This window comes from Mchenga conophoros, linkage group LG11, assembly GCF_057382185.1.
Source record: "Mchenga conophoros isolate Kocher_MC1m ecotype Shallow Benthic linkage group LG11, M_conophoros_male_GT1.1, whole genome shotgun sequence".
Classification (NCBI taxonomy): Eukaryota; Metazoa; Chordata; class Actinopteri; order Cichliformes; family Cichlidae; genus Mchenga; species Mchenga conophoros.
In genome coordinates this window covers 6,409,938-6,431,003 of record NC_140536.1, presented here as the reverse complement: position 1 = coordinate 6,431,003, position 21,066 = coordinate 6,409,938, and the positions used below count along the sequence as shown (strand labels likewise).

At 42.3% G+C, this 21,066-nt stretch overlaps 1 protein-coding gene across 1 annotated transcript in view; it reads right to left on the bottom strand.

Moving 5' to 3' along the window:
• The window catches only part of LOC146563494 (dolichyl-diphosphooligosaccharide--protein glycosyltransferase subunit STT3B-like), a 74,512-nt gene extending 54,986 nt beyond the window's left edge, over positions 1 to 19,526 (bottom strand). The window contains exon 1 of the mRNA XM_085290612.1: positions 18,917 to 19,526. Within this exon, the coding sequence (XP_085146738.1) occupies positions 18,917 to 19,188 (272 nt within the window). The 5' untranslated portion in view covers positions 19,189 to 19,526. The remainder of the gene's footprint in view (positions 1 to 18,916) is intronic.
• Positions 19,527 to 21,066: the final 1,540 nt, after the last annotated feature.

Sequence of the window (21,066 nt, the reverse complement as noted above, 5' to 3'; positions counted from 1 at the left end):
GCAGGCACACACGTGGACCCAGCATGGACTCCAAAGACATACTGTCACTCCTACTGTAATCCAAGGGCCAGATATCCTGAATGTGGCAAAATATAATAGCACAATCGCCAAACACACTCATAGGTGTGATTAGTGCGATTAGTTTCCAGGTGGTTTCAAAAGTTGTGTTTTCTAAACACAGGAGCAGTCAGTGAAATTCAGATATGCTGTTCAACAGTGCATCAAATATCAGCACAATTAGCAGTAAACTGCACGTAGCAAATGTTAGTGCATCAGTTTGCACACTTTGTTTAAATATTCTCCTCCCTATAGTTTGGGCTAGAGCTGGGCGATAGAACGATAACAATATGTATCGCGATATAACTTTTACTCGATAGAGAAATTAAGCTATCGCGATAGACTTCGCCGCTCTTGTCCTCAAAAAAAAAAAAAAAAAGGTCAGCCAATCCAAATTAAGTAGCGCAGAGCCGAACCAATCACAGCCGCAGCGTCACGTCGCGTGACTTGTTACGTACAGCACAAGTGCCAAGCCGTGTGTTTGTTTGGGAAGCAGCCAGCGGGTAATGGAGGAAATGAGTGTGCCGACTAGAAAAATCAACCGAGCGTGACCGAAGAGAAAACAGATGATGGTTCCAATGCCGGAGAGATTGTCGAACGGAAGAGCCATAGAAGTTCCGTAGTGTGAAGGTATTTCGGCTATTTCAAGTCTGACAAAAAACAGAGTAGCGTGCACTGTAAATTGTGCCGAAAGCAAGTCTGGAAATACAATAAACTGGTGCATGCGTCACACTGTGCGCCACGTTATTGTTTCGGTGAAATGAATTTCTACAATACTGTTACTGTTAATTCTACTCTCTGCAGTGTTTAAATGCTTACATATACACACAGTTAGTCCCTCCACACATACAACTCTGTTCTGCTTCTATGCCCCAGCTTTGTTTACTTTTTCCCACCGAGGCTTCTAGACTTCTGATTGGCCAACATTTCTGCACGGTTAGGAATCTAGCTCCATCTGCTGCTTTGGCATGTTCATAGCAGCGTTTTCCTTCATTTCTGCCTTTATGTGTGGACGGGATTATTTTTTAAAACGAAAACGGAAAATCTCAGTTTTCAAAAATACCCGTGTACCCGTGGACGTAGCCTCAGTCTCTGACTGGAAGCGCTAATTCGTCATTCGGCTTTTGTCAGACTAAAGTAACTGTTAAAAGTGTTTGAAAAGCTCAGCTATACAACAAGGAGAGATTGAGAATTTCCTTTTAGTTCTCAGTTTATTTGATATTGACAAAAGTTAGTCAGTTTTGTCTGTTCTTCTGTAAAACAAACTAAGATTTATTTTTAGAATTAATACTTTGTTTCTAAGTGGAATTGACAATTTAGTCTGTTTCGTTTGTTCTATTTTGAAACTTAAACGCTTTAGCGGCTGCCTTTTGTGTAGTTTGCAATATTTGCCTTTATTTATCTGAAAAAGTCTCATGTTCCTTAAGTACATCTACCCTGTTGAACTTATTATGGGAAATAAATATTTAAATAAAAACAAGCTGCTGATTATTTCACATTTTACTTGTGAGCAACGGCACATTTAAATCTTACAAATATAGTTATTTGGCTTATATCGTGATAGATATCGTTATCGCCTGAAATGAAAAAAACGTATCGTGATATGAAAAAATCTCATATCGCCCAGCTCTAGTTTGGGCCTTGAGAAAGTAAATCGCAAAAACACACATGCAACACCATTAAAACTCTCACAGTTCCCACCTCTGAAACACAATCTTGTCACTGTGCTCTCTTTGTAAATACAGACGGTACTTTCTTTTGGCCAAAGCCCAGTTTGCACTGTTGGAGCATGTTAGTAAATGTGGCCCCAAGTCCACTGTGCTGAGTTAGCTCAAGGATTCATGTGTAGTTGGTGTGTTGCAGTGCGGTTATTAGCAGGCACAGACTGAGGTGCAGAGGAAGATGTTCACTAGCCGATACTGAAATTTACAGTCGGACCCAAGCAGAGACTCCCAGAAACAGAAACTACAGCACCAGCTGAAGCAACCAGTGCCTCGGACAGGTGAAACAGCCTCCAGCCGCTGCAGGCACAGGCTCACCTGTGGAAACCTTTAACAAATGTAGCTCTTTCTAAACAGATTTCATTGTCCAAAGGGTTTTTTTTTTCTGTCACCTTTGCTGCACTAAACAGTGAATGAATCTGAGCTTGTTCAGAGGGCTGAAAGCTTGTCGTAAAGAAAAGCTGTGCATTTCATTTATAACACAGGACAAGTCTTATCCCGATTATCCTGTTTAAAAAAAAAAAAAATCCTTGAAAGGCAAAAATTGGCACTGAATTACAATGCAATTAATCGCCCAGCTCTAGCGTTACTTATTACTTTATGCAAGTGTGAGACTAGAACAAGTTAAGTATTTCTCTGACAGCATGCCATTTAATTCAAAGCGCCTCTAAATCAGAAGCTGACAGCAGGTCTAAATAAGTGGGGTTCCACTGCTGAACCTTTGACAAAAGCCACTATGTCAAAGGCTTACTCGTACACCACACACACACACACACACACACACACACACACACAGGAACATGTTTATCCGAGTCAGTGGATTTTTCTTTTCATGCTCTGAATCGAATGGATAGGACTCTTTGTGTAATTTACACAAAATATCAAATACAAAGAAAACCATTTTAGTTGATTCCGTTATAATCCAACAGCCTACAGAAAGAAAGAGCTCCCGTCTTTGTTTGTGTTGCCTACACACTCTAAAGATAAGAGAAATCCTAAAGTCATCAACGGTATGCATGACTGGAATGAGCTCTTAATGACCATATGTGAACATAAAAACACGTACAGCAGCTGCATTAAGTTCACAACCTAAATTACTGAAAGAGAAGTAAAAGTTTAACTAGGAGTTTGCATCATGCTAGTCTCCACAGATGCAATGTGCCAGATAGCAGGCCCGTCCGTCAGCTAGATGTGAAACACAGACACACATTTCTCTCGTGATGGGGCGTTGGCGCTCTTTGGCAGGATACAGACAGACTGTGTCGAGTACGTCGGTCTGCCTTCAAGTTATTTGTGGGATTAAAATTAATTAGCAACAGCTGATATGAGCTGCCGCCAGTCACGTTCGTCATTTTAACAAGGGAACGTATCGGACAGCGCCGCTGGGAAAGAAGAAAGCTGCTCGCTGACTAGTGACAAAGCAAATCCTCTTTTTGCTGAGAGTCGAGACGCCAAATACTATTTTTTCACATTTCATCTGCATTCATATGTAGAGTAAAGAGTTTCAGTGTAATGCCAACTGTGCAGCGAGTTACAACATTTTCAGGCCTGAAGTGCACAAAACAAACAAAAGCTCAGGCAAAGATTTGATTTTATCAGAAACTACCAAACTCAGGACGTGTCAACTGTGATGTACTAATGACGAAAGCTCAACTGATCCGTGTCATATTCAAACATCGAGTATAGACAAAGCAGGGACTCCTTCAGAGGCACAGAGGAAGAAATCATCAGGAGGAAAGTCCTCCAGCCAGACTGCATCTATTTACTCATCAAATGAAGCATGGCAAATCTCACTACTTATGCACACAAGATCCAACAGCAGTCATTTGGTCCCCGACAGATAGTGAAAGGGCTCAGATGGTTACAGATGACTTTCCTCAATGTAATGGGACAATCTGCAAGCGCAGCACATTCACTCCAAACCGATGCTGCTGGAAATACTTGGAGCTAAATCAGTCAGAGTGTGATTCAGTGGCTGCCTGTGTGGAGCCGGCACTGAGCTCGTCAGCTTCTCTTCACTGATTGAACAAGAGGCAGAAGGAAGCTGATACACGAAAGGATGTTTGAGGAAATGGTAAAGGACGACTGGCTAAGAGAGAGACGAGGAGACAGCTGCATGTCAGAAAGAGTGATGCTTCTTATATCCTTTAAATAAAATAAACCTGGTTTAAAGGTATCCAAAGTGAGACATCTGACTAAACAAAGGAGGAAGCAGCTGCTGAGTTAAGAGCTAATGCCAAAAGGATTCTGACTGGCTGAGATGCTGGCGATTGGCCTGTGACTCACTAACTGTACCAACTGCTAATAACAAATGGGCACAGAGACACTAAAGAAAGTTGTATCCAAAGGTTTCCAGATGCAAACTAACCAGAAATGTGTTCAGTTCAGAAAATGTCTGCACATCACTACAGTAAGTTTCCTAAAATTGAAAGTTTGCACCTGAAAGGGGCAACCACTGATAAATATTCCCAAAACTGCAAATTTTCTTAATATGTACTAATAAACTTGTGCCACCATGCATATTGCTGACACAAATGAGTAAAAACACTCTTTTTGTAGGAGCTGTAGTTTACCCACTGCAGGGGAATGGAAATTTAAAAGCAAACATGGGTCTACGGGGTAACCCTTTACACAACATTAGTGTCACGACACCAGTAAATGCTGCAGGAAAAGTTTGCAATATTCTTCTTCAGTATCTCTGACAAACATTTAAGCAATGAGCAATCACAGCAAAGAAACAATATAAAATGTCAGATTGAATATTTTTCAGTGCCCTCTATTCTGATGGTGTGTGGTGCTGCTCTCTGTGTGCACTACCTCTTTAAGGATCCTTAACCTTTACTGTGCTTTGATGTTTTGGTAGATATAAAAGTAATTGAGAACACGGTGTGGAGGAAGCTTAAACACTGATTGAGTCCGACATGAGCCGCTTCTAGAAAGTTATAAAATGACCATCGTGATGACCTGCTGACCTTGACCTTTTGAATTATCACTTTGTCTTTAATCTTTAATACACTCAAGTGAAATCACGTCGTGCTTGGTGCAGGAATGGTATTGACAAAATCTTTGTTTTGTTTTTTTTTTATTTTGTTTTGTTTTTTGTTTTTTTTGGGGGGGGGGGGGGGGGGGGTAGGTAGGTCAAAGTGACCTTTCTAATCGGTTGAGCATCAAGTTCAAGTTTACATTTACGGAGGACAAAATGAAATATCCTGAAGACATAACCAAGATATCACATCCCAAACAAAGCTCTCCCACACTGCCTGTAGACCTGTCACACAGTTGCACTCAAAGCAAAGACACAACACATGTGAGGGTGGTGGAAGTGGGTGATATCACAGACGGATGGTAGCATGCTAGAGAGTTTAGCTGCAAACAACTAAAATGTTTAACTTAAATGAAATCTGGTTTGGAATAAAAATGCACTCATTAAGGCAGAACGCTTGTGTCAGAGCACCCACAGGTAGCAACAACACACTCAACAGTTTTTCCTTCAACACAAATCCCTCCAAAACACTGCAGAGGGCAAGTGAAAATTAAGCATCTGCCACTCATTTGAATAATTTACAAAGAGATCTGTGCATCTAGTCAGTGTCTCCATAATAGGATTTCAAAAGACTGCAGATACTAGTGTGTTAGCAGTGTGGAGGCACACCGCCAGATACAGCAGTTTAAAGGATTGTGTTCACAGCAAAAAAAAAAAAAAAAAAAAAATCTTCTTACTCAAAATAAACAGCAGGGCCCTTCAGTTTAATTCATAGCAATTATTAAAAACCAAACAGAAGAAAGCAGTTTGTAACACTGGGTGCCATTTTTAATTATAGATGCTTCTCCAGTATCCATCACCTTCTGGTGAACTGACAGATCACACACTCTTAACTTCATATTCTCATCTTCACCACAAGACAGTAGTGCCAATGTGGAGACATCAAAACAAATTTACCAGAACAAAATGCAACCATGTGCCGCCTCAGACAGAATCAGAGAAACGTCTCTGTAGAATGGCTCTCTGATGAACTGCTGCTTACTCACGTCCATAAACCATCCACATGGAAAACTGCAGGAATCCTACAGATTCAATTATTAAACTTTCAATATTAATAATAGTAATAGCAGCAGCTAACTCCAACTAAATATCTATATGCTTCACTATATGGAACAATCTGAGATGTAGGGTACTGATGTAAGATTGGTCTGACAAATCACATATGCAGTACATAGCCAAAAAGGCAGCTAAAACAGGCTTCTTTAAAGTTTAGTGAGAAATTCAAAGCAACCCAGTTCACCCAGTAACAGTCTGTGAACCCATAAGACTGCTGCTGGACTGTTGTTAGTGTGTGGGGGCATGGAGGTGTACTAGGCAATCAGGAAGGCACTGTTACAGAGACCATAATACATCGTGTGACATTAGCTGTGCTCGTTGACAGTGACCAAGAGGCTAAATAAATAAATCAGTGTGACTGCATCAGCTATGAGCCAAATTACCCCCTTACACACACTTTCACAATCAGTGCACACCTATCAGACGTTTAGCAGTCCTAAATATTAACTGTAAAGTTTGAAGCCTCACAAGGGAAAATGTAAAATGCCAAAATGAAAACACATCAAAGACCAACATAACCAATGTGGGTCAAACGTTCTGCACCCTTCCCATAATCGAACTCAAGAAGCCTGCACCACAACTCTAATTAGCAATGCAGACTTTGTGCACTCTTTCAAGTGTCGAGGAAAAAGCTGATAACACTGACTACATGATGAGTGCCATTTTTTTTCCTGCAGGCTTTAGAAAGCTGCCTTCAAGCCATGGAGCACAGCTGTTTTCACAGCCTGAGAAGGAGGTCGTCATTAATGAACTTGTGTTGGTGCACACAAAAGGAGGCTCACCCACACATTTTGAAAATAATACCATCTACAAATACAAGTGAACCCACTGTGACAAATGAGTAACAGATAAAGGTTCCACTCCAGGGACAGTGGAGTTGGGAGTCCATCCCAGCACTGGAAGCCACGAGAGCAATGGACTGATTCTTATATAGCGCATTTCTACTCTCCCGGAGTAATAAAAGCGCTCTATACAACATGCCACATTGACCCATTCACACACACTTTCTTCTATACTTAGTGCTTCTAACTACATTCAGACACATTTATTTGACATGCAGACTGGAGGAGCCAGGGATCGAACCACTAACCTGCTCTACCTCCTGAGCTACAGCCACCCCAACTGGTGGCCCCAACTGAGAGCAACTAAGTCAGCGTTGCAGTGGGTTAATATGAGTAGAGTCCATATGTCTGTACATATAGAAGGTCAGTGAAGGAGCCCTCCACGGGAGAGATCAAAGGATCCATGGCTGTTTTGTGTGGAAAAAGGATAGTGTGCAACACCATCACTCAGAAGACAGGACCACTTTCTCGAGCGAACACGTCAGTTACACCAGGAGGGAACCTTTTATAAACACTGAAGCGTCACAGGCACTGTCACACACATGCTTTAATATACAACCTAAAACAAAGACTCACATTTGGTGTCTTTCTGCATTCCACAAGTCACATGACTTCGTGTCCTGCAGTGACCCCTTCACTTTAAAATCCAGAATGTTTAATGCACAGCGTGGCAAACAGTTTGTCTGTGCCATTACTTGTTCTACTTTTCAAACTCATGAGGCTTGCAAGCACTATGACAATAGTTCACAGAGTCGCAACTACTGCCTCACTCTGTCAGATGCCAGCATGAACAGACCAATCCACCTCCACACGCGCAGAGAGAGAGAGACAGGTCCCGGAGAGACAAAGAGGAGCCAATTAGCTGCAGACGAGGGAAAACACAGCCGAGCAGGAGGAGAGCATGGAGCTCAAAGAGGTGAGGCCTGCAGGGTGAATGAAAACAAGTTAACTGACATTCAGCTGTGTGTGTGTTTGTCACAGAGATATAGAGCTGGAGGTCAAACAACGACAGGTCCATCCACAGTGGAAGCTGAAAGATGTGTCACAGTAACAAAAGCAAAAGAGGTGGAATAAGAAATCATTATCGATCAGTCTCTCAAGTTTTCGCTGGACTGAATCCCATCCCACCTGCCATAGGCCGAGAGGTGGGGTGCACCCTGGACAGGTCACCAGTCAGTCACAGGGCTAACATAGAGAAACAATCACACACACTCATATTTGCATTTATGGGGAATTTAGAATCACCAGTTAACCTGACCCCACTGACCGCATGACTTTGGTCTGTGGGTGGATGCCAGAGAACCCAGAGAGATAGAGGATTCAAACCCATTACCTTCTTGCTGTTAGGCAACAGTGCTAACCACTGTGCTGTTTCACAATATCATTTTGCTAAATAAAATATTTCAAAGCAGCAAAAGAGAAATCCTCCAGGTTTCCCGTCTTTGTAATTGTGGCAGCAGGGCTGAATCAGGCTGTTAGAAAAGACGTGACTCTTCCTGTCCAGTTTATTTACAGTTTATTCAGAGAACTACTCCTTCAAATGCGTTCAGTGTTGTTCTTTTTTTAAAAAATATATAAATTGGTCCCATATCTGATGAGTGCTTCTTTAGTGTTGGGCTGTTTAAGAATGGACCACAAGGTCAGAACTGAGCAACCCCACTGGTTAGGGTAGCACACTTTAAGCTGTAGACAGATCTGAGCTCAAGCTCACAAAACCAAATCATGGTGACATTACACAAACATACAACCAGAAAGACAACAAGCAGTCAAAAATCCAAAACATTGTGATGGGGACACGTGTGCCAAAAACACGAGGGTTTATTGCGCAGCCGTTTCATCACTGCTGTCTGTCACTCTGCTTACACAGAACTGGTATTATGGGACAAAGAAATCTAGCTCTCGGGTGCATATTATATCCCCCACTGAAGTGCCACAGCACATCACAGTGCTACTTGTAAATGTTCGCATGCCCCCATACACAGACACACACACAGATTTCACAGAGAAAAAAAAAGTAGAGCACACAATCATAGATCAAAAAGCACTGGTGGAAGAGAAGCTGTCAGCCTATGTTAATACATCGGTTTCACAGCTCCAGCAGCAGCCAGAGCTCACTGCAGTCACTCCAATGTTCACACACGCAGATACTGGGCCTGATAATCTGTGCTACCACCATCAACTTCCTCTGACTGCAATCTCCCAGTAAAACACTCTGTCAACTTTAATGCATTTTCACACTAACTGCTCTTTCACATTAACGGCTCCATGCAACAGCCTAAAAATCAGGGGCCAGCAACAAAAGCATTCCCTGTCATCTTATTAAATAAATACATGAACATTTGTAAAGTGGGGGTGGCCATAAAGTCAAGTTCACACTAGTGCTCGACCTTTTCCCCCCTCTCCCTTGAACGATAGCTTAAAATGACTCATCCCCACTCTGACTGTTGCGTAATGAAACGGCAGAATTAGTATTATGTAAGCTGAATAAAGGAAATCTTTCATGTGTACGCAGTGGTCAGGATTTCCGGGTGGAAAACAAATTACTGGCACATCAAAAGGTCCAAAATGTTATTAATGACACTCGTTCGGTGTTCGTCCCCTCCTGATGCTGTTTGCCAGCTCATCTGTGCAGCTGTGTGAAGCTGTGACACTGCAGCTGAATCAGGGCACAGTGGCAGCTGGTGATGTTGAAAGAAATTCTCATGTCTTGAAGAGACTGTTCTCAAGGAGTTCACTTTATTAGCACAAAAGTGCTAACAAAGAACCGCTGACATGTCACTGTTCCCGGTCATCTTGCTACGCTGTTCCACAGCAGCACCCAGTCCTTGCCCTGAGACCTCTAGTCGTGGGTAATACCTTACAGTGAGGAGAACTACTCCGTCAATATTTACAACAGAAAAAATAAGGTATGATATAGATATATATAGAGACTGACACTGTAATGTTGATTAAACATACGCTAATCAACAGGAAAGGGCCAGCGTGAGGGAGGAAAAAATGAGCAGCCAACAGGTCTGCACTTTGACAGAACCACATTATATCTTTACATGAGCTGTGGGTTTGATCCACAGTCAGTGCGCTGCAGCAGAGGTGTCACTTAGTATTATTATGTAATCCAATCCAACTTTATTTATATAGCACTTTAAAAACAACAAAGTTGGCCAAAGTGCTTTCCAATAATAAAACAGAGATAGCAGTTAAAAACATACATTAAGCAGACAAAGAAATAAATATATATAACAATAAAATAAATACATAAATGAAAAAGATAAAAGACAGTATATATATTAAATATTAAAACATGAGTAAAATAGACAATAAGTGAATAAAATTAGCAAAATAAAAAGATTAAGAGTGACCTACAGCTGACTAAAACTGACTACAAGCTGACTCTGGTACAACTAAAAAGCCTTTGAAAAAAAGTGTGTTTTTAAAAGAGATTTAAACATTTCAAGTGTTGGAGCCAGCCTAATATTGATGGGCAGTTTATTCCATAATTTGGGGGCCACAACAGCGAAAGCTCGGTCCCCCCAGTGTTTCAGTCTCGACATGGGGACAGCAAGGAGTGACTGGTCAGTTGATCTGAGAGACCTTTGTGGAGTGTATCGTAGAGGTGGGAATCACCATACATCCCACGATACGATATTATTGCAATTTTTAAAAATATTTTGCGATATTCAGATTCTGTACATAAAGGTAAACTTTATCAATATTCATTTTATCTAATATCAAAGTCTCACACTCAGTCTTTCTCTCATTTCAGTCAGTTTTATTGTTGACAAACTGAACGGTTTGTATTACAGTCTAGTCCAACTTAACTGAATGCAACCATCTGGTACAATTATAGCTATTCTGAACTATGCAATTTATGAAAACCATGCAGCCCATTCAGCAACTGAAGAATTTGAAAGTAAATTAAAACAAAATATAATTTTACATTAAATAAAAAAGTTTTAAACTTAATTAAAATAAAACATGTCTTAAATTAAAATAAGTAAACTATCATGTTTATTGCTGCCATAAAAAAGTTAAACACATTTGGACAGTGAAGGAATGTCAGGATTCTTGCTCAGAAAAAGGATCAACGTGCTCTGAAGTCAGAGCACAAAAACATTTTTTGTAACAAAATATCGATTTCTGCTGTCCCTGTATCGATACATTATTAGCCAACAAAATATCTCGATACTACACAGTATGGATTTTTTCCCCCACCCCTAGTGTATCGGTGTAGAAGGTCTGACAGGTAAGAAGGAGCCAGGCCATTTAAAACTTTAAAAGCAAACAATAAAATGTTAAAATGAATTCTAAAATGGACAGGCAACCAAGGTTAAGTGTAAAGCCAGACACAGGATGAAGAAAAAAAAAAGCAGAGCTGCTTGGGACCAAAGCAGGAGCTGTGTCAGCTTGGAAAACAGACTCGTTTAGCTTCATTTCTGGTCATGCTCCTGAGCAGGTGTGCCACAGGCAGCTCCTCCACACACAGCGAAAGGGAACCAGGTGAAGCAAAGATAATGTGTCACTCAAGGTTAACAGGTGTTTTACCTGGAGACAGATGAGCAGTCCAATTGGAGTTTGTAAAAACAGTCATGTTTGTTTAAAAACAGCAGCAACACAAAGTGACGCTAACCGAGAGTCCTGCCTGGACTCTATAACCTTGTGCCAAATATTTAATTTTTGTTGAACGGGAGGTTTTTGTTCCATTTCTTCTATATATAATTATATTTTATGTACTTTATTTATCCCACAGGGGAAATTCAAAGCATCCATCCATCCATAGATATACAAACTTTGTGAAACTAACAGAATCACACAAAAAATTGAAAAGGTGATGAGATGAAATACTGACTCAGCTTTTTGCCCATGATGGATAAACTACTGGCGTTTATCCACCGGGAAAGAGTCATGTCATCAGGAATCAAGTAAGAAGTGATAAGTGATGACACCAGGGGCCCGTTCTTCGTACGTCGCTCACTACATCCAAGATCAAATGACACATCCAAGACCAAACCATCGCGCTAACCGTGAGCTCGCTAATCCGGTTCCCCGAACACACCTGCTGTTGACGATTAGTACAGCTGGACGCAGTAATGTGACATCACTGGGTGTCGTAAAAGGGGCTACGCATCGATAGTGGAAACATTGATCGGCAACCCTCTGATTGGTCGGCGAAAATGTCGACGGAGCGCGCTCGGTATTTTTCGGCAGCAGAGCAAGAACTCTTGAGTGAGGGATTTCAGGAGTTTCAGAGTTTAATCAGAACGCAAGGGAACACTGCAAAGGCTGCAAAAGCAAGGAGAGAGGGCTGGCAGAAAGTTGCTGACAAATTAAACTCTTAAGTAATTTAATAATAATAATAATAATAATGGATTGGATTGATATAGCGCTTTTCAAGGCACCCAAAGCGCTTTACAATGCCACTATTCAGTCACTCTCACATTCACACACTGGTGGAGGCAGCTACAGTTGTAGCCACAGCTGCCCTGGGGCAGACTGACAGAAGCCAGGCTGCCATATCGCGCCATCGGCCCCTCTGGCCAACACCAGTAGGCGGTAGGGTAGATTTATTATATTACACTATATTATAATATGTTATATTATATCCCCTTTCACATTAGAGCCACAACAGGACCCACTAGAACATGGGAACAGGTAAAAGTGAAATATAAGAATATTCTACAGAATGGTAATATTTATCACTTATATTGCTTTTCGTCTCTTGGAAAGAGACCCTGGAATGATCTGTTTGTTTATAACAGCAACCAAGAAAAGGGCAGAGCAAAAAAAAAGACAGGTGGTGGTCCTGCACCCCCTCGTCAACAAGTTGGTTAAGTAAATAATACCCTCACGGGAAAATCGATATCTCTCTATGAGCACACTGTCGCGCTGAGCTAAAGGATCCTGTCTGTCCCGCAATATACGCTGAATTCTGAAAACTCTCCTTATCAATCTTGCACCTTCCGCAATGGGTGTCTCGCGTATACGGACAGGACATGGCTGCGACAGGCTTCCCAAATCCACCTTCGCTTTTATAGCCGTGGCCTCTCATCTTGATTACACAAAGTAATTTGCAATTGCTACTCTGAAATATGAATTACATCTGTAATAATCACATACATGTAATAGAATGTTAATAGTAGATTTCCCTTTTTTAGGAAATGACCTGTATGTATCTGTATGAAATCAATAAAAGGATCAAGTACTGCATTATCTTTAGTTACATTGATGTTATTTATTTATGGTGAACAGTGGTGGAATATCGCTGTTGCTTTCGTATAAATGAAGCGGACATACCTGCGTGGCCGCGATCTAATCCTGTTTACATAAAGTAAACCTGCTCCCGAGCAGGTTTACGCTTACGGCTCTGTTGCTATGACAGCAAGTCCCGGATGAGCTTCGGGGAACCGAACGATCCAAGATCACGCGAAATCGTCAACAATCAAATCCAGCTAACTTACTTAGCGAGGTACGAAGAACGGGCCCCAGATCAGGAAGCAGACGTGTCTTGCTCATCGCTCTTAAGTGTCAGTGTTTCTACAGATACAGACTAAAATGCAATCCAAGAAGATTCAAATTAAAACTGGCTCAGCAGTATTTCCAAACGCCTTTGTTAGACCTTGTGGATAATACCAGGTGTGTGAACATGAAGGGATTTTTGTCGTGTTGTTTTGAATATATACATTTATTTAAAACATATGAAAATAAAGAGAGAACACCGACTCTTTGCATGGCTCCTCTCAGAGTACTCTGGCTTCCTCCCGCAGTGCAAAGACATGCGTTTTAGCTTAGCTGATCATTCCAAACTGTCCGTAGGTGTGAATGTGGACGGTTGTGCGGCTCTTTGCGTCAGCTCTGTCACAGACCGGTGACCTGTCCAGGATCAACAGCATTACTGGATCCTTTCTAACATGCTATTACAGAAAGAGCAGCTCCTGCTTCCTGAGCAGCGTCTGTGATGACATGGAGTGCTGCTCCATCCTCATTAATGCCATTAAATATGCATTCCCACAATAGATTACCTTTAACAATACAATAAATGTATTCATTTATTTTATTTTTAAATTGCACTCATTGTTGTCCTGTGGTGAATCAGGTCATTATAGTGCACTGATTCAAAGTACAGTAGCAAACCTCTCCCTGACACATTCTGACAGCCATGACTGTGGCTAAATTGATATTTCCTTCATAATGTTGTTTTTCATTACTGCTGTTCCAGTTTCCATCAAAATAGGATTTTAATATTCCATTTCCATCTGCATCATTTCCGTGCAATGCTAAACACTGAGAATGAGAATGACTGGAAGTAGTAGCGTGATGCCTGTAATGAGCTCAACTCTGTGGTAGGCATCATATTACTCTGGTAATGCAGCAACAGGCACAGCCCCAGCATCTACAGCTCATCATTATCAGCTTCATAAAGGTCATATATATTGCATGGCAGTTGCACAGTATTGATTTACATTCAACAATGTGTGTCAGACCCAACTGAAAAAACAAAACAAACACAAAAAAAATAAAATCACAGGTGAAAATTTTGAAATCAGTTCAGCAGTAAATAAAATATGACAATGTGTGTGTGGATTAAAGTCCACGCTTCACAACGTCGCTGTCCCCTCGAGGTCCTGTGTGTGAGCCAGATAGCCTGTCCGGGCCTTCATCTCGCTGCCTGCTACCATCAGCCAGTAGGAAAGAACATTTGCTCCCCTGCCCAAAGAAAGCGCTGGCGCTTGGCAGAGTCAGTGCCACTAAGGAATCAGGTGTCAGTTGGATCAACTCAGTCTGGCAACACAGCTGACCAGAGGCACAAACTGTCATGACCTTAGTGACCGAGCTGAATGCACCGCTAAAGGCACCTCACAGGAGACCACAGGGCTGCTCTCGTGAATCATCAGCCAAAGCCCAGACGTAGCTGCAGTGCTTTGCTGACTGGGACACAATTTTTGTTTTACACAGTGACTTTACTGTCACCTAAACTTGGGGAATGAAAACAGGAAAAGGAAATAAACAATTCTAACTGAGTGGCAGTGGGGATGAAATAATTTCGTAGCCAACCAGGCTAAGTGCAGAATCTGATTTCCGATTCAGTTTCAATGAGGCACTTTTCATTTCGCCTCCCCTGCCTGCCCTGTTTTACATTCTCAATCTTCAAAAGCGCCTCTCCCCCTCAGGAACGTGCAGAAGAGGGGTTAGATCTTTAAAGACAGACATACAGCAGCGCCACAGCCTGGGTCTAATACCTGTTCATTACACAAAACAAAACCTCTTGCTCCCATTCGCAGAGCACCTGGTAATGTGGCCCCAATGATAGCCCACTCTGCAGTTCACACACAGCATCAACTCCGTCCTCCATAAACAGCAAGCCATTTCTTATTATGCCACGTTTGCGGACACGAGGAACAGAACAGCATTTTCACGTTAGACAGAATTCACTGTAATCCCGCTCAGTTTGCTTCTCTTCCTCTATTGATTAACAAGGTCTGCCTCAATTGATTTGCAGAATTCAAACATGGAAATTAATCTTAGAATAATTTAGCCAGTGATGTGAGCACAGCTGGGTATAGAGAATTATTCAATGGAAATGTCTCTACTAAGATATATTTGAATAATGCTGTAAGATTGAAATCAAATAAAATGCTTTTTCCAATCGCCTCTGGGTTGTTTTTTTTCAAGCCATCTGCAATATTATTTCAAATCAAGGCTAGAGGTCCATTCACTCTGTAGCTCATGGGATGATTTCAGCATTACTCATACAGGGCATGTGTTAGGCAATTTTCACCCCTCACCCAGCAGTTACTACTGCAACGACCCCGTCTGCAGATGCAAATCCACGAGCAGCATCCTTGGATTAAAAGTACATCAGTGAGTTTCTTTATAGGCTGTAAAATTGAACTTCTGTTTTACTAAAGCAAGCAAATAATTTTTTTTGCTTACAGCAGCGTGACCGGATAGCGGCATCACCGAAAGTCTTTCAGAGATGAATGAGTTTCCCTGTTATCTAGGGCAAAAATACAATGACTAACATTAACCACCACCTCCTCCTGCCAGTCGAAGCCACCGAGGTGAAATCCCAATCTCAATTAGCTTCCAACATCTTTTTCCTCAAACTGCACATCCCAGCTAGGGCTGCACGCTTTTGCATAAAATGAGAATCACGATTTTTTTTGGCTTAGAATTGAGATCACGATTCTCTCACGATTAACCGTGCAGCCCTAATCCCAGCATTTAAAAGATCTGTGCAAAAGCTGCAACTTCCCTTGGGTGAGAAGTGAAAAACAGCACAAGTTTGGGTATAAGCATATTCACTGTTCTCAACATGTAGCTTCAACTTGAAAAGCAGATCTTCAGACAAATATATCTGGACATCAAGTACCAGCAAACCACAAGGCCCTGATGAATGAAAACTAAAGCAGAACACTTCTCGAAATCGACTGTGATGCAGTCGGTGAGATCGTTTCTCCAGCGATGACTCTCACTCCTGTTGGCCTTGAACTAAAGCATTCACTTGTAATTTTAGTTATGCATCACATCCTGTCAGTATGCACACAGAGGCTCTCCCACTAAGAGCACATAATGTGTTTTGTAAGTTACTTACAGCATTTGTGTTTGTTACTTGCAGCCGATTTCATCTTCTGTCAGTTAAAATATCAAAAAAAAAACAAAGCATCTGAAACAGTCACAGTTTTCATTTTATTCTGGGATTATCCACTTCAAGGGTTAGGAAACAAGATTAAACATTTGACTAGACATGCTTCGGTGCTTTCAGTACTGAACAATTTCAGTATTCAGTTTCACTACGAACTACAGTCAGTCAAAAATACGATGAGGTTAAACATTAACCCTCAGTTACCCAAAGAGAGGCATTGAAACAGCCATGACAACGACAACATTTCAAAAAATAAAACTGGATGACTTTGATAGGACGACCTATGAATGGTTTTGATGCCTGCACCGATATCAGAGAACCGGACACCAAGTGACACTAATTCCCTTAAATTGCCCACAAGCTTTAATACAGAGAGATGGCGCTTTAGGAAAAAAGATGACAGGTGGATCAGACGCGCTCTCCTTGCCAGACCTTGCTGCTGTGAGGGAGGTCCAGCTCACAAGCAAGCAACTTTTAGTCCATCAGACAAAGACATAAGTACTAATGAAGCTGGTTTTTCTTCTTTCTGATGCTGCACTGTGCATATTAACGCAGTCCAAACTTAAAGCAGAACTAACCACGTACGGGCTGGCTACCTAATGTCAGCCACAGCTCCCTTTCCTGTCAAATCTAATAGCTCGATCTAGAACTTCTGAGGGGAACGCACTATTAGCCAGCCACATCAAAGGGATGCATCAGAGAGAGGGGGCGCGAGGGAGGGAGGTGGAGAACAAACAGGGTTGCGGAGGGTTGATACTCCTCCATTCTTGTTTCAAAGATAAGCTCATGAACAGCAAACAACCTTGCAGTGAGGTCACAGGGCTGTGCAAGACAGAAGTGTCATCAGACAACAATCGCACACGTCTGTAAATCCCGCTCGCTCCTGTTCTCCTGAATGCTGGGCAACCTCAAGGTTTCTTCTATCACACAAGGTGCACATGCAGAGAGGATTCAAACTCTCGCTCTGTTACTTCCTTTATACATTCACGCATGCACACCAGGGATTCCCCTTCAATGCACGCGGTGAGGCAGATTGTGCCACCTGCCTCATTTATTGTAATCACTAATCACATTTTTTAATATAAATAAATTACAAAAAACAAACAAAAAAACAACAGGTGCATGCACACCCCCTCCGCCATCCAAACATGTACTTTACTTAAGGCTGCTGTTCTAATAGCAAAGGGAGAGTGATAGAACAATAAAGCAGTGCATGAATAAATTTCACTCCATGTCACGCCATGTTACACTTTCAGACAGTGACACACAAGAAACTGAGGGATTCTCACCCAGCCAAAGCTTTCAAGCCTCCTCTTTTATTCAGCAGACAGACATGGAGCTGGCAGTTTAATCCACGCTGCTGGTCTCAGAGTAATCATTAAATGCTTTCAGTGATGCAACGCAGGGTTGGACCAGGCAATCGTCCCTCAGAGTACAAATAAAATACATTGGACCCCCCAAAAAAAACCTGGACTATTCCTGGCAGAACCCACGCACACAGTTCAAAATGAAACACAAAAAAGGCATGACAGACGTGTCACGGCTGGTTAGCAGAGAGCCAGCCTGTGAGGGGCTTCACTATGTCCGAGGAAAGTTTTGAAGAATCTCAGAAAGGCACACAAACACGGGAAAAAGTTCAAAGTTTGGCCAGAAGCCCTTCTTTTTTTTAAAAAAAAAAAAACACTCTCTTATATCAAAGTCTTAACTGTGGACTCGGTATCCCAGCCGTCAGCTGCACTAAATGTCTCAGAGTGTAAGGAAGCCCTTTTCGCACCACAGCAGTTTGTACTCAGACCCCACCTGAAAATGAAACTTTAGAAAATGTACTCGTATGGAAAACCAAAGGTGCCCTGCAGAGGCAGGGAGTTTCAGAAGGAGAAACAATGGTTTCCACTGAAAATCGCAACAATATTTTTAAAAGAAAGAAAACTGGGTACATTTTGCTCACTGGAAGCCTTTTACTGTAATATGCATGAGGCACATTGCTGGCACACCAACTATATTAGCCTCCATAACCTGTGCTGGTGCTTATCAGCGGGTAAACAGGACAAATCTGTGTCAGAAGGACCGGAGCCACTACGCTCATTCATGGCCGCTTCTTTCCGTTTTCACCCAGCGTCAGATGAAGCTGTCACTATTGTCCTCGGTCACTCCTCTGACCCCCTTCTCCCCACCGCCTGCTCTGATATTGCACTTTTACTAGGAACTACAGTATCAAAGCAGGCGTCACATGACTCTAAAAGCCTCACCAAAGTCATTCAGGCTCACCTTTTTTCCCCCAAACAGGACAGTGAGGGGGGGAAAGCCGTATAATTTTAAAGCACTGCGTCGGCACAATGGAGCTCTGTCCTAAATGACCGTCTAATAACTGAGCACAATAAGAAGCTGCTTTTTATAAACTGTGCAGGCCGTCATTTTATCATTTTTATTTTCACGAAGGATCGTTACGAAATGTGTCACAGTTAACCTGCCATGTTCTCACAGAAACTTCTTGACAGAACAGGCTAATCTCGGCGAACCGCCTAAACCCGCCAGGGCTGCGGAGAAACTAACTTACCAGGGGTCAAACTCGTGGATGATGCTCTCGAAACGAATGACAGCGAAGAGCCTGGAGCTGAACCCAGCCAGCCAAGCCAGGAACAGGATGGTGAACGACAGCAGGGACTGCCACCCGGCCGGCTGCGACAGGCCGCCGGACAGCCCGCCTCCTCCTCCTGCGCTGTTGCCTCTCTCCGCCACCGCCGTGCTGCTGCGCCCGTTCCCAGAGTACGCCACCCCGGAGTTCAGCGAGGATTTGTGTTTTTCAGAAACCGGGTGATGCTCCGCCATATTCTACGTCAGTCCTGTCGTGGCAAGCAAGCGAAGCGAGCTATCAGTTCTCGCACAGGAAAGAACCCCCCTTTCTTCCTTTTCTCTGCCACGCTCCACTTCCAAACCCACTCGCACCACCTTCCCTGCGGGCCCCGGACCCCCCAAAATCACCGGCTGTATCTCCAAACTTTCTAACCTTACTTCCCACCGACCGCTAAACCAGTTCAATAATCCCAGGGAGTTACATAGCAGCGCGGTTTTGCAGCACACTGGAAATGACACACACACGCGGCTCGAGCAGCTCTTCCTTCCTTCCTTGGAGCTGGATGAAAGGGGGCGGGAGCAGCGCGTGGAACAGGAAGCGCTGTCAGCCTCTCACAACGAGACAGGTACAGCTGAGGAGGACGCGGTTCCAGAAGAAACCCAATCCACGACCAAGCGCATTTGACAGACGGCCAATACGACCAATGACAAAAGAGCAACCTGACCGGTGAAGACGCTCCAGCGTGAGAAGCGAAGTGAAAGATGGTGTTGGAGGGGGGCTGACAGACAGCGGGAAAAGCCTATGGCACGCGGCAGGCTTTCTCTCCAGCCAATGAAATAAATGAATCTCACGGAAAATAGTAAAGAAACTGACAGAACAAGGACCGATGTGCCAGAAGAAGGGCTCTGTGCCAACTTTCTGTGTGGTACAAGCCGGTCTACCCATTCACACCGGAAGTAATGAGCTGTTTCTGATGAAGACATCAAGATGAAAGACAGTTGTGTCAGATCAACCAGTACATGCCGCTACCACTATGTGATAAGGTCTCAGTTACAACTACCGGCTATATTAATGATTAAGTGAAGTGACAGAGACCTCCTATCGCCATAAGCTTATGATTTGACTACACAAAGAGAATAAAAGCAATTTTATATTTCAAAACATTGAAAAATATAGACCTTCAACATGAATGTAAAAGTAATTTTAAATTTTACAAGTTCAAAGAATAATCTTGTCCTTTTAATTAAACAAATTCATACTATGTAACACGGATAAATGGGGGGACTTTAGCAAACCTGAGGTTACATAAAAACGCTTGTGTGGTGCAGGGGTGTCAAACTCCAGTCCTCAAGGGCCGGTGTCCTGAAACGTACATGTGTCCCTGCTGCAACACACCTGAATAAAATTAGTAGGTCATTAGCAAGACTTGACAGCATGCTCCGGTGGCAACCCCTAACTTTACTCAAGTAAATTCAAATAAATGTAAGTTTTTGGAAAAATGTACTTCTAAAAGTACTTTTGTTGCACCATGTTCATTCATTCATGAGGTGCTGTAACATGAATCAAATGTCTGAATTGCCACCTCAGCATGCAGTCAAGTTTTATAGCGTCTTAATGACCTATAGGGTCAATAGCTACCTATGGGGTGGGGGGTTGAATGTTGGGAGGTTAATTAAAGCGCACTTAGTTGAAGCTGGGAGACTCACAATAGGCCCATTTAAATTAAAGCATGTGCATGTGTGTCAAGAGCGTGTTTTTCATAAACTAGCTTGGATATTGGTCTCAAAAATACATTTGGATCTGGATGAGGGGGAAAATGAAGGAGACTGGTGGTGGTGTGGTGTGTGCTCATAAATAAACACATTTTTTAAATGAATAAAAATCAAGGTTAGTGTTTAAAATCAATACTTTGACAGTTTTAGGGTGATACTGAGAGAGTGTAAAACCATACTGCATGGGGCTGAACTTATTTCTCCACATTTATTTGTGGATTCTATTTGCCTTTATTTTGTTTATTCAAATTCTTCACCATTTTTCATTGTGCTACCTGCAAAAACAAACGTTACAAATGAATGAATAAATAACCAGTCACAGTGGTATTATATTATTCTGCGGGAGAGGCTCAATATTCA